This window comes from Asparagus officinalis, chromosome 7, assembly GCF_001876935.1.
Source record: "Asparagus officinalis chromosome 7, Aspof.V1, whole genome shotgun sequence".
NCBI classification, from domain to species: Eukaryota; Viridiplantae; Streptophyta; class Magnoliopsida; order Asparagales; family Asparagaceae; genus Asparagus; species Asparagus officinalis.
In genome coordinates, this window is record NC_033800.1 from 141,065,584 (window position 1) to 141,077,293 (window position 11,710).

The 11,710-nt window shown below is 35.2% G+C and overlaps 2 protein-coding genes across 4 annotated transcripts; one reads left to right on the forward strand and one right to left on the reverse strand.

Annotated features, from left to right (window-relative positions):
- LOC109850423 (transcription termination factor MTEF1, chloroplastic) lies at positions 3,324 to 4,431 on the forward strand. The gene has a single exon (XM_020420441.1). The coding sequence runs from the start codon at positions 3,375 to 3,377 to the stop codon at positions 4,251 to 4,253; it is 879 nt and encodes a 292-aa protein (XP_020276030.1). The 5' UTR covers positions 3,324 to 3,374; the 3' UTR covers positions 4,254 to 4,431.
- LOC109849010 (pentatricopeptide repeat-containing protein At5g16640, mitochondrial) lies at positions 5,570 to 10,160 on the reverse strand. Of its 3 annotated transcripts, none has more exons than XM_020418778.1 (5): positions 7,310 to 10,160; positions 6,334 to 6,432; positions 6,088 to 6,190; positions 5,906 to 6,006; positions 5,570 to 5,805 (listed from the first exon to the last, which is right to left on the reverse strand). In XM_020418778.1, exon 1 carries the CDS (start codon positions 9,858 to 9,860, stop codon positions 7,476 to 7,478), a length of 2,385 nt encoding a protein of 794 aa, XP_020274367.1. In that variant the 5' UTR covers positions 9,861 to 10,160; the 3' UTR covers positions 5,570 to 5,805; positions 5,906 to 6,006; positions 6,088 to 6,190; positions 6,334 to 6,432; positions 7,310 to 7,475. The 3 variants fall into 3 exon arrangements, with proteins under 3 accessions (XP_020274367.1, XP_020274365.1, XP_020274366.1); XM_020418776.1 differs by having other exon boundaries at positions 5,570 to 5,810; XM_020418777.1 differs by having other exon boundaries at positions 5,570 to 5,810; positions 6,088 to 6,244.

Sequence of the window (11,710 nt, forward strand, 5' to 3'; positions counted from 1 at the left end):
CTTTTAGTTATGGTTTCTCTCATATTTACATTATCTAATATTATCATTCAATTTTATAGCTCATTCTTCGTATCATAGAAATAAAACTGAAAATATGAAGAATTATTTTCTTTCGGAATTAGAGCAGCGGGATTATGATATAATTCATCATGTGCTCTAAATACAAAAAAAAAAAACTTTGATGCAAGTTTCTTATTAAATCTTGGTCCAAACGATGTGAATTAAAAATGCTATTATAACTCAATTGTCTAGGCTTGTTTTCAAAAATTTTAACTTTATCAAAGACACAAGAATTTGGAGTGCATAGCTTATATAACATAAAGAACATACTAGTTCATGAAGAATTTCCCCTAATAACGATATTATTACAACGATATTTTTATTCAGTATTAAATTAATTTTATATATAAGATTATATGACCCTTTTTAATAAATTATAAAGTATAAATGTGGAAACCTCGATGTTTATAGTCAGTAGTTTGGCTCCACAAAATATGTTAACTTTACATTTTTGTTTGTTATTGGTATTGTTGTTGGCAATATCATTACCTATCATTTTTATCTTATTATTCATATTTTTCTGATGTAAGTTCTCTTTTGCTAATCACTCAATTGGCTATATTTAGTTTGTATAATATCAAAGGTTAGAATATCATCTTCTGTTTAAAAAGTGTTGACATGATTTTCATTAAAAATATATACACATAGTGGCAATAGTATATATTTTAGTTCAACTCAAACATTGGCTTGAAGCCATTTAGAGTGAGGTTCTTTCTACGCTAGGATGGTGATATAGTAATTACACAATCCAAAAGTCAAAAAAGAAATTTTTATAAAGGAAAAGTAATTTAATATATTAAATTAACAACTAATTTATAAGATATACATGGACAGTGCAGATAGTTATAGAAAGTAAAGTATATATCTTCATGAAAATTCCATAGCGAGTGACCAACTACAATCATCCTAATATAAGCATAAATATAAGCATAAATAATTATTAATTTAGTTACTAATTTGATGCACGTAATTATGGAATAAATCTCAAGGAAAAAAGGAATTGAGATTGTATTATCCTATAAGTAAATAAACAAATATTATTAGAGCTTCTCTTTATATTAAATTTAAAAGTAATAATTTAAATTATTAAGCACCAAATATTAGTTTATGTGAGAAAGTAAAGTAATCTATATTCTATATACTTATATAGTCAATTAATGAAATATATTAAAATTATGATGACCACAATTAAAATTATATGGTGGGTTCGCATTAAATATAGTTTTTAAAAACATAATACATTAAAGTCAAAATCCTTTTAGCAACTATATAGATTGTATAATTTTTTTACATATATAAACTATACTGTCTAGGAATAGTGATGTGCCTATTTAACTATGACTTAATACATCTTTAGAACGACTTACTCTTCAATATCATCATTAATTGATGTATCTATACAATGAAAATTTAGAAAACTAAAAAAGAAACACCCTTAAAAGTTTTAAAAATTATAAAACAAACTCTAAAATTTTATATTTTATACTTACACAAAACTATTAAACATTACATTAAAATTAAGGAATTACAAATATCATCGAAAATTTTCAAACTTTGGAGGGGTAATTTGCAATATTCTAAACTTTTAGAGTGTTTTTTTTATAAGTTTCAAATTTAATAGATTTTCAATTAGTTATGTTCTTTTTCAAAAAATTATAGGTAATATTGACCATGAAAATATTTTCCTAAACATATACTTTTAAAGGGAGTATGATATTTTTTACAAAATTTTAATTTTCTAGGGGTTGTTATTGGTTTTGTATATTCATTTTAGTGTCTATAAGTTAGATCTTCTCATGGTATTTTTTTAATTATGAATTTTAAGGGTTTTTATAAATTTTTAAACTTATAGTTCTTTTTTATAGATTGTAAATTATTTATAGATAATTTATAATTCCTATGTTTTCAATTTAATAATGAGTTTGAAATTCTCAGGGTGTTTTTTGTAAAATTTGAATTTTAATGATTTGTTTATAATTTTTTAAACTTTAAGGATTGATTACTATAAATTATATAAATTATGTAGGGGTATTTGTAATTCTTATATTTTTAATGTACTGTTAAGTTGGAAATTATCAGGATTTTTTTAAATTTTACAATTTTGCGGGTTTTATTTTGCAATTTGTAAAAAGTTCAAAGTGTTTATTTTAAATTTTATGAAATTTTGGGAGTTGTTTGTATTATTTGTAGGTTTTTAGTGCGTTTATAAGTTTAAAATTTTCAAGGTGTTTTCTATAAATTTTGAATTTTTAGGAGTGTTTTTGTAATTATCAAAACTTACAAGATATTTTCTCTAAAGTAAGAAAACTTTTAGTTTCTAGTTAACATATGTTTTCAGATTTCTCACTAAATTAAAATAAGTAAAATTTACTATTCTCAAGATGTTTTAATAAAATTTTAAATTTGTAGGGGTGTTTTTGCAATTTAAAAAGCTTGGAGGATATTTTTTACGAAATCTAGAAATTTTTAAGTGCTGACTAGCATGTCTTTTAGATTTTCTACGAACTGAAATAAGTAAAGGATTTGAATTATATCAAACTATATTCTTTATCCAACAACATGATAAGTCTCATTATGTATATGTTAAATTATTTAATTACCAATTCAAAGAAGATAAGATAATTAGAATTTATTAGGACACCAATGTAATATTTTAAAAAAAGTTAAGGGACAACAATGTAATATTTAAAAAAAATTAAGGGTAATATTGACCATGGAAAAATTTTACTGAACTTGTACTTTTAAAGAGAGTATGATCTGATTATGTGATCAGCATTATGATTATGTGATCAGCATTTCCTCTGTTCCTGTCGTATCAAAAGTTCAAAGAATTGAAAACCACTTTGTAACTAGCATTCATTTCGCCACTCGCAAATGAGATGCATAAACCACAGGAGGCTATGAAAGCCTGTTTCCTTGTAATTCCATAATTGCGTGATCAAAGGATTCAAAGCCAACTCATTCTTGGTTCTTTTACCTCATCCTCATGCAGTCTTTTTTCTTTTTCCCCCCTCATTTTTTTCGGGGAGCCGTGCTTGGCGGGTGGCGGCGGGCGGGGCTGGGCTGCGTCATGGGAAACGAGCGGCTTATGTTATTTGGGCTCCTGCGTTGAGACGGCCCTTTACCTGCCTCCAATGCCGATGCATTACAGCTTATCAGGTAATATATGTGAAATCTCTCCCCCCACCAATGAGTAATCATCATGCTCCCACGTCACTCATTTCCTATCCAAAAATAAAAAAAAATACAACCGATAAAAGCATCAAACTGACTACCCAATTCCTGCTACGTGACACCCCATCATCATCTTCATCATGCCACAACTCCATTCTCTCTTCATTCCCTCCTCATTCTCCAATAGCTTAGCCGCTCTCACTCCAAAGCCATCAAATCTATGTAAAGCCTTCCATCATTCTACCGAGCTCTCCTTCACTCTCCCTGACCTCCCAACTTCTCTCAAGGAGAAAATCATCAGCCTCGAAATCATGGGCATCGACTCCTCTCGAGCTCTCTCGCTAAACCCTGACCTCCGTGACGCAACTCCAGACTCCATCCACTCCGTCATCTCCTACCTTCAATCCAAAGGCATTCACCACAAGGACTTCGCCAGAATCTTCGGCATGTGCCCGAAAATCCTAACCTCCAACGTCCGCTCCGATCTGATCCCGGTCTTCACTTTCCTCTCAAAAGACATGAGAGTACCCGACAACAACTTTCGGAAAGTCATCAACAAGTGCCCAAGGTTGCTCGTCTCAAGTGTTAGAGACCAGCTTCGGCCTGCGCTTATTTACCTTAAGAGGCTGGGATTCAAGGACACGGACGCATTGGCGTATCAAGATACCGTGCTCCTGGTTTCTAGCGTGGAGAAGACTTTGGTTCCTAAGCTCGGGTATTTGATGGGGCTGGGGCTGACCAGAGAAGAGGCCGTGGGTATGGTTCTGAGGTGCCCCGGGCTTTTTACTTTCAGCGTGGAGAATAATTTTAAGCCGAAGCACGAGTATTTTGTGAAGGAGATGGGAGGGAGTTTGGAGGAGTTGAAGGAGTTCCCACAGTACTTTGCTTTCAGTTTGGAGAAGAGGATAAAGCCAAGATATCAAGAGACGAGGGAGAGAGGGGTTAAGATGCCGTTGCCTGTGATGCTGAAGAGCACTGATGAGGAGTTTGACGAGATGGTACAGAGGCAGCAAAGATAAAGAGATTTCAGTGCTGCTTGCATATGCTTCGGTTTGTAAATAAACGTTGTTATCTTTTGGGTAGGGAGTTATGAAGAGGTAAGTTTGTTCAATGTAATTATGAAACTGGCATGTTACGTAGCAGTCACAGGTCAAGTATAAATAATGGAGATATTACGGGGATACTTATTTGGAATCATTTCAAACAGTTGTCCAATAATCTTCTTGATGTAGTTTACAGAAAAGCATACAATGATATATGTCCATTAGACGACTAATGATCCAAGAAAAACGGGTTTTGGTTTAACGCATTCACTCAAATCTTCCTATTTTACACTAATCCAATGATAGATCATATCTGCTTTCCATAAATTAATATTCTCTGAATAGTTTGCAACTTAGCATCCATCATAATCTGACGGTATCAGCTTCCTAAGGTAACAAGCAGAATTTATTTTGGTGACTGCTTATGAATATGAGAAAAGACGGCAAATGCATGCAAAAAACGTTGAGACCAACAATTATATATATACAACCAGGCTCTAAACAATGACTCAGGTTTTAAATATGAACGCTTGGGATTTTTGCATGAACTCCTCAACCGAACCCAGATCAAGAGTCAATTCTGATGGTCATTTCTCATACGCAATGGAGATACATCTCCCAAAGAATTTCCATTGCTCGCAAAACTTACAGGTATTTTACGAGAGCCCAAGCAACTGCAGCCAGAATCAAAATAACAACAACTAACGGGAGAAGACGTCCACATGAAAATTAAACCTGCTTTTGTTCATTTATTTAGAACAGCCAGTATCTTTTTCACACGCTGCATTAACACTTAATAGACAGTTCATAATATCTACTATGTTTTCTGAATACGCAGCAAATGTTCTTACTGAATCTGAACCAACCAAAAAAAAGGCAAAACCCAAACCACCCCACCGACCAAAAAAAAAAGTAAATTCCCCAACTTTTTTTTTCTTAGTAAACCCCCAAAGCTCCAAAGTGTCTCCAATAACCCGCCAAATTTTTATTTTTCCCAAGAAAACCCCCAAAAGGTCTCTTGCATTTGGAGGACCTTTTAATCTATCCGATTGTGTTCTTTCCTTATTTTCACCTGGTGTCATCTTCTCCTCTTCTCCTTGCTTGTTTTGGCGGTGGGGGGAAAGTTAAAAGTTTTGGGGGTTCTTTGATACTCTTGGGGGTTCCGGGGATTTTGTGGGAAAAACAAAGTTCAGGGGCAGGGTTTTATGAATTTGGGGGTTTTGTGACCATTCAATCAGATATCAGGACAGTTTCCTGGAAACAAGCTTTATAAAAGTTCAGATTCCTGAAGGTTTAACTCCGAATTTCACTTTTATTCTCAATTAGTTCAGTGAAGGCTTCAGATTAAAGTACATTCTTACAAAGGCCTCTATGGCATGTAATAAATTCAAAGGATAGATTTGCAACCATAGAGCGTTGTTATACATTTAATTTTTTACCATAGAAAATTTGGATACTGTACTAGCAAATAAGAAGGGACTGAACCTACATGAAGCCTCGAGGTTGTCCATCCACATGTTGGTCCAAGCTATCCTGCATAAATAAATAAAATGAACCGGACCAGTGCCAACAAAAATTGCAAAAATATGTATGTTTTGGTCGATGTAATCTAATCGTTTACAACATACTAGCAGTTTATCGTGAAGGTTCAAGACTTCATTAATTGTCGAGGCAATATGTCGCACGCTATGGACCATTTGCTCCTGATCTTCAAGGCTCTGATCTTGCTCTATATGCACACGATAAAGGTTTCAAAAAATCATAAAGTCGAATTTAAACCCGTAAATATAAAAAATTTGAGTAAAGATACCTTTCATAATCTGATGTTGTAATCCGGCAATGCCACAGTTGTCCAAACCTTAGGTTCAGTTTATCTCATCAACTGATATTTTACTAGGTCCAAACAAGTCTTTCTAAAATTTCACCAAAAAAGTTAATTCTATTGTCAATGACAGAAATAACTGAAACTGAAAACAACATGAAATGATTACCAGGATTAGAATACACAATAATATGATTTATCAGCAGAAACAAATTTCTTCGTGAAAAATGTTACCAATTAGCAAAATTGGACACGTCCAATGCAGAACCTATCTGCTCTGCTTTAGACCTCAAATCTGCAGGCGTATCTTGCCATTTTTGGAACTCCTTGTACCTGAATGACAGGTATAAATGAGCATGTCGAGGTTTAGTTTTGTTTGAAATTAGACACTCAAATGCAATTCGATTAAGCATGACATACTACACTACCATGAAAAACTCAAATTGTTTACGGTATTAAAAAAACCAGATTATCAAAGTATTCCTTTCAGTTATGTTAAATGAAGATATTATCATAAGTAGGATGCAATAGCAAACTTCACATCAAAAGAAGAAGACTGACCAGGTACCAAGTATGTCAAAATATCAACTGTAATACTTGTATAATTACTTTGAATCAACCTTGCAGGAATTTTATTCAATTGAAAGCATGTTACAGCAAGGTAAATTTTTTTTTGACAGATAAAGGTTGTTTAGCATAAGCAGATCACATAGACAAAAGAAATGGATCGTAACAGCAACCTGACCAGAGAACAAATATGCAAAACTTGACCAGCCCAAACACAGCAAACTAAAAAAATACTGTAAGTTACTAGGAAATTTAGCAGCCTGTGTCTCTAATGCAATGAAAAACTTCAGTTACCATATGAAATGGGAATCCAAGTTGAACATTGTAACAAAGTATGCAACCTATTCAGGAATAAACTATCAGAATAATCCAGCGTCAGGAAAATGAATGCCAAGTCGCTAATCATTCCACACTTCAACACTGAATTTGATGGATTTAAACAAAAGTTTTTGCAGCATTTGATCAATGAAACAAGATTATTAAGCTGCAGTTCATTTAGTGACCTGTTAACTACAAAAGCTACATATACCTTTTAACCCTTTGCTAACAAGTATGTGAAGTGTTGATGCAAAAAATTAATACACGAAAACATATCTCTCCTTTTCAAAAAAGTAATAAGCATGAGAAAGAATGAACTGCATACTTAGGCTGTTCACTGCAAGCTTTGACAAAATGGATCCCCAAATTGTCTAGTTTGGTACCAATAATTGTTATCTTCCTCCCAATTGCAGATGCATGTTTCTGGGTATCTGGGCCTGATGATGGCGCCCCTTAGCTAATTCTCTAATTCCACAAATTGAAAGGCACTGCTATTGATGTTGAGGTAAAAGGTGACCCCGCTCAATAAACTTGGTCATAAGCCTTCCAGCCTCATCCTGGAGCCCTTCGAACACCAATTTCTCACTCACTTTTTGACACAGTTTGATATCCGGAAGCAGATTCCTCTGAAACATCCGGCAAGCCACTTTATATGACTGCAGAGGAATATCTTTTCTCAAATAACTCTCCATCAATATGCAACATGTCTCAGCGTCAATCCTGGAGGCTGTTCTCAAAACTTTTCCTAAAACTTTGTAGGCTTCATCAAGTTTACCAAAGGCACAAAGTTTCTCTATGACCTGATTATACGCAGTCCTAAATTCCTGCTTGATCAGCATTTTCTCTAGCAACTTAAGTAGCTCATCGACTGCACCCTTCTCGCAATATCTATGGATAACAGTCCTATACGTAACAGGAGAAGGAAGAAATCCTCTTTGTAGCATCTTTTTTATAAGAGCAGTTGCTTCCTCAAGCCTCCCTTTCCTTCCCAAAGCATCCACCATAACTGTATAAGTTACAACATCAGGATGTCTATTACTTAAATACATATCATCAAGCAAAGACAGAGCAGATTCCAAGTCGCCCTCTTTGCAAAATCCATGAATTATGGTAGTAAAATTTACCACATTAATTACACAACCTTTGCTCTGACAATCCTCCATGAACTTCTTCGCCTCTCCTGCCTTCTTCTCTCTACAAAGTCCCTGAATCAGTAAATTAATCTCCACTGGAGTAGGATAAAACCCGCTGCTTATCATTTGCATCGCCAAATCACAGGCCTCTGTTAGCTTCCCCTCTCTCCTAAGCCCATGCATAACCACACTGTAAGTAATAGCATTCGGAGTCCACCACTCCTCTTCGCTTTTATTCAACATATCTCTAGCCTCCACTGAGCTACCAAATTTACACAATCCATTCAAAAGTGCGGTATACGTAACTGAATTAGGCTTACACCCATTTTTATACATGTGATTCATCAATTTTCGTGCTTGATCAATCTTTCCTATACGACAATATCCATTAACAACAGCACCATAAGTCACAACATCGGGATCACAACCCTTTGAAAACATCTCATTGACAATATCCTTTGCCTCGTCCATCCTCCCATTTCGACAATAAGAATGCACAACTGCACTATATCCAACCTTATCGACCCTAAACCCTTCCTTCTCTGCTTCTGTCAGAAACTCAAGAGCTTCATCAGCGTGCCCGTGCTTTGAAAGCACATGAATCAAAGTATTGTATGTTACTTGATCACGAAACAAGTTAGCATCTTTCTCCATCTTCTCCAACAACTCTCTCACCTCTCCAACTCTCTTCTCTTTACACAAAAAACTAATCACCGTATAATAGCTAACTTTATCGGGAGGACAACCTTTAAACGACATCTCTCTTATCATCTCCAATGCATCTTCAACCCGATAAACATCACAAAAACCTTTTATCAAACAATTATACGTAATAACGTTAGGTACAATCTCAACCCGCTGCATCCTATCCAAAAATTTCAAAGCCTTCTCCAATCGATTGGCCATCACAAGCACATGGATCGCAGTGTTACATATAGATAAATCAGGGGCACACCCGTCTTTCTGCATCAAATTCAGCACTCTCATTGCACTCCTAAGCTTACCAGCTCGGCTATAAGAAACCATCAAGAACCCAAATAATTCAGGGGACCGAGGAATTCTTCTTCGAATCATCAATCTTAGAATTCTCCTCGATGACTGACAAAGTTTAGTCCTACTAAGGACTTCAAGCATAGTATAGTAGACTTCAGGAGGATGACGATACCTCCATTGGCGATCAGCCCAGTAGAAGAAATTGACTGCAACTCTCTCATCGGACTGACAACGGATAACAGCAGTGAGCTGTTGGGGGTTGAGGCTTCTGAGTAAGCGTTTGAGCTCGCTTTCGAGCTTCGGAGTCCAAATGTGACTAAGTCCAATCAATCTGCAGGTTTCTTTAACTAAAGGGTGCTTCGATTCGTCCCTTTCTTCAACAAAGGCTTCGCTTTTTCGCTTGGGATCGGTTCTTCTGCTGAATAAATCTAACACCTTGAAGTCATCTTCATCAACGCCGTCCTCGGCCTCGGTATCTGTTTCCGATTCGCCTTTGTTGTCAAATTCATTGACCTCGCCGAAGTTGCAGCTGGGGATTGGATTAGGGTTTTTACTGGAGTCGTCGCCCAATTTGACCAAACTAGGGACAGAGTTAGGGTTTGGAGCTCCAATGTATGAATCAGATGAAAAAGAGCAGGCATTCTTATTGGGGATACAAGGCTCAGAGAAACGAGGGATGATCACGTGTACGAGTCGATGCTGATCGCATAAAACCCTAGATTTGCAGCATTTTTCTAGGGTTTTGAGCATCCTGGTTGAAGATGAGGAAGGGGGGCAATTGGGGGAAATTGAGATATGAGATCAAATAAGAAATTTAGATGAATTGAGGAAGGATCTCTGACGGCGGGGAAACGAGTATCGAAGTGAAACAGCGTTGAGAAGCCCGGAGTCGAAACACGCGGGGAAAGCGGACGCGCTTTGTTTGCTGGCCGGCCGAATTTGGACAAAGTGAAAAATTGCTTCCAGCCCCCAAATCCCTTACAAGTATTCCGCCCTCCCTTCCCCTCTACTTTTTTAACGATCTTAAAAGAATATTTTCTTACATTCCATTAGCTCCCAAAACCCTTCTCATGTGACACGTGTATTTTCAAACACGACAAGATCAAAATACGCTCAAGCAATCGATTCGCTCTATCAAGCCGGTCATCGGAGAAGGAACATTAGTACTGTAGATATTAATGGTGATTAAAAAGTAATTTTGGAGGGAAAAGAAACCTCGTTTCCCTCTAAATTCTAATTATTTCATTTCCTCCCCTGCAGTAAATCCATCTCATCCATCTTCTCCCTCTCAATAAATCCTCTTTGCTCACCCACAACTACTTTCTCCCGGCCACTTAATTCTCCTCAATAAAATCTCTTTGATTTTTCAACTATTTTTCTTTAAAATGACGGATGGATCCTTTTTTTGCATGGTTACAAACACAAAAAACAACAAAGAGGGTGAGAGTGTTTTCATAGTTATCAATGAGTCTACAGAAATCATTAGCTTGAAATATCAAGTGTCTCAAATGCTTAAACTACTATTACAATCTCTTTCACTAAAATTCATATCCGAAAGGGGGAAAAAATTCAGTTTTGCAATTGATGATGGCAACGACTTGAGGTTGATGTTCCAGTATTGTCATCGTAATGGATTTACAGACATAAACTTGTATGCTACCTCTGCTAGGGAATCCTCAACTTCTCAGAACACTCAAATTTCTCCAAAAAATGTGTAAGCATTTCACTTTTAATTTTCTTATGAGTTCGTTGTTAGGTTATGAGTTGATTGTTAATTTTATGAGTTGGTTGTTAATGTTATGAGTTGGTTGTCAACCTTTATGAGATAGTTATGAGTTGGTTGTTGGATATTTTGTTGGAGAAAAGACAATTTTGCCTTAATGAATACTAATAAATTTTGTAATTAAAATATGCTTTAATTAGAATTTAAAATGAGCATAATGGCTATACATTATGACAAACGTTACAGAATTAATTACGGGTTTGGTAACGTCTTTTCCAACCATATATATATATATATATATATATATATATATATATATCCGTATGTTAAGCTCAAAATAATAAGAAAAAATATACAACAAGTTTCTCTTGTTTTTCTTCTCCCCTACATATTATTTTCATATACATCTTAATTTTATTTTATGGGCAACTTCTTTCATCTGAGCTGAAGCTCTGCACTCTCGCCCGAGTGCAGAGGCCGGCTGTTTCCGGGGACTTTTACCGCTAGGAGGGAGGGAACCATCTGCGTCAGGACGATAGGCGAGTTCTCAATCTTCTAGGGCAGTGAATACACGACTACTCCCGTCAGGCCTAATTTTTCTTATCTCTCATTTATTTTGATTTCGGATTTATTTCATGCTATAATCTTAATTATTTGATATATTTCTAACAATCTAGAAGATTGAGAAGTTTATAGATGTTGTTTCTTAAATCTGAAAATCATTTATAAAATAAAATTAAAAAAAAACTCTGTTCATTCAAAGTAATCTGTTACTGTTCATTCGAGTTTTTACTGTTCATCCGAAAGATTGCATATTAGTATGTGTAATATATATTAACTGCATTTGATCATATTATTGTTTAGTATTTTGTGTAAT

Excerpts from the sequence above, each read along its gene's own strand:
- LOC109849010 (XM_020418778.1), bottom strand. The coding sequence starts at position 9,860 with ATGCTCAAAACCCTAGAAAAATGCTGCAAATCTAGGGTTTTATGCGAT.
- LOC109850423 (XM_020420441.1), top strand. The coding sequence starts at position 3,375 with ATGCCACAACTCCATTCTCTCTTCATTCCCTCCTCATTCTCCAATAGC.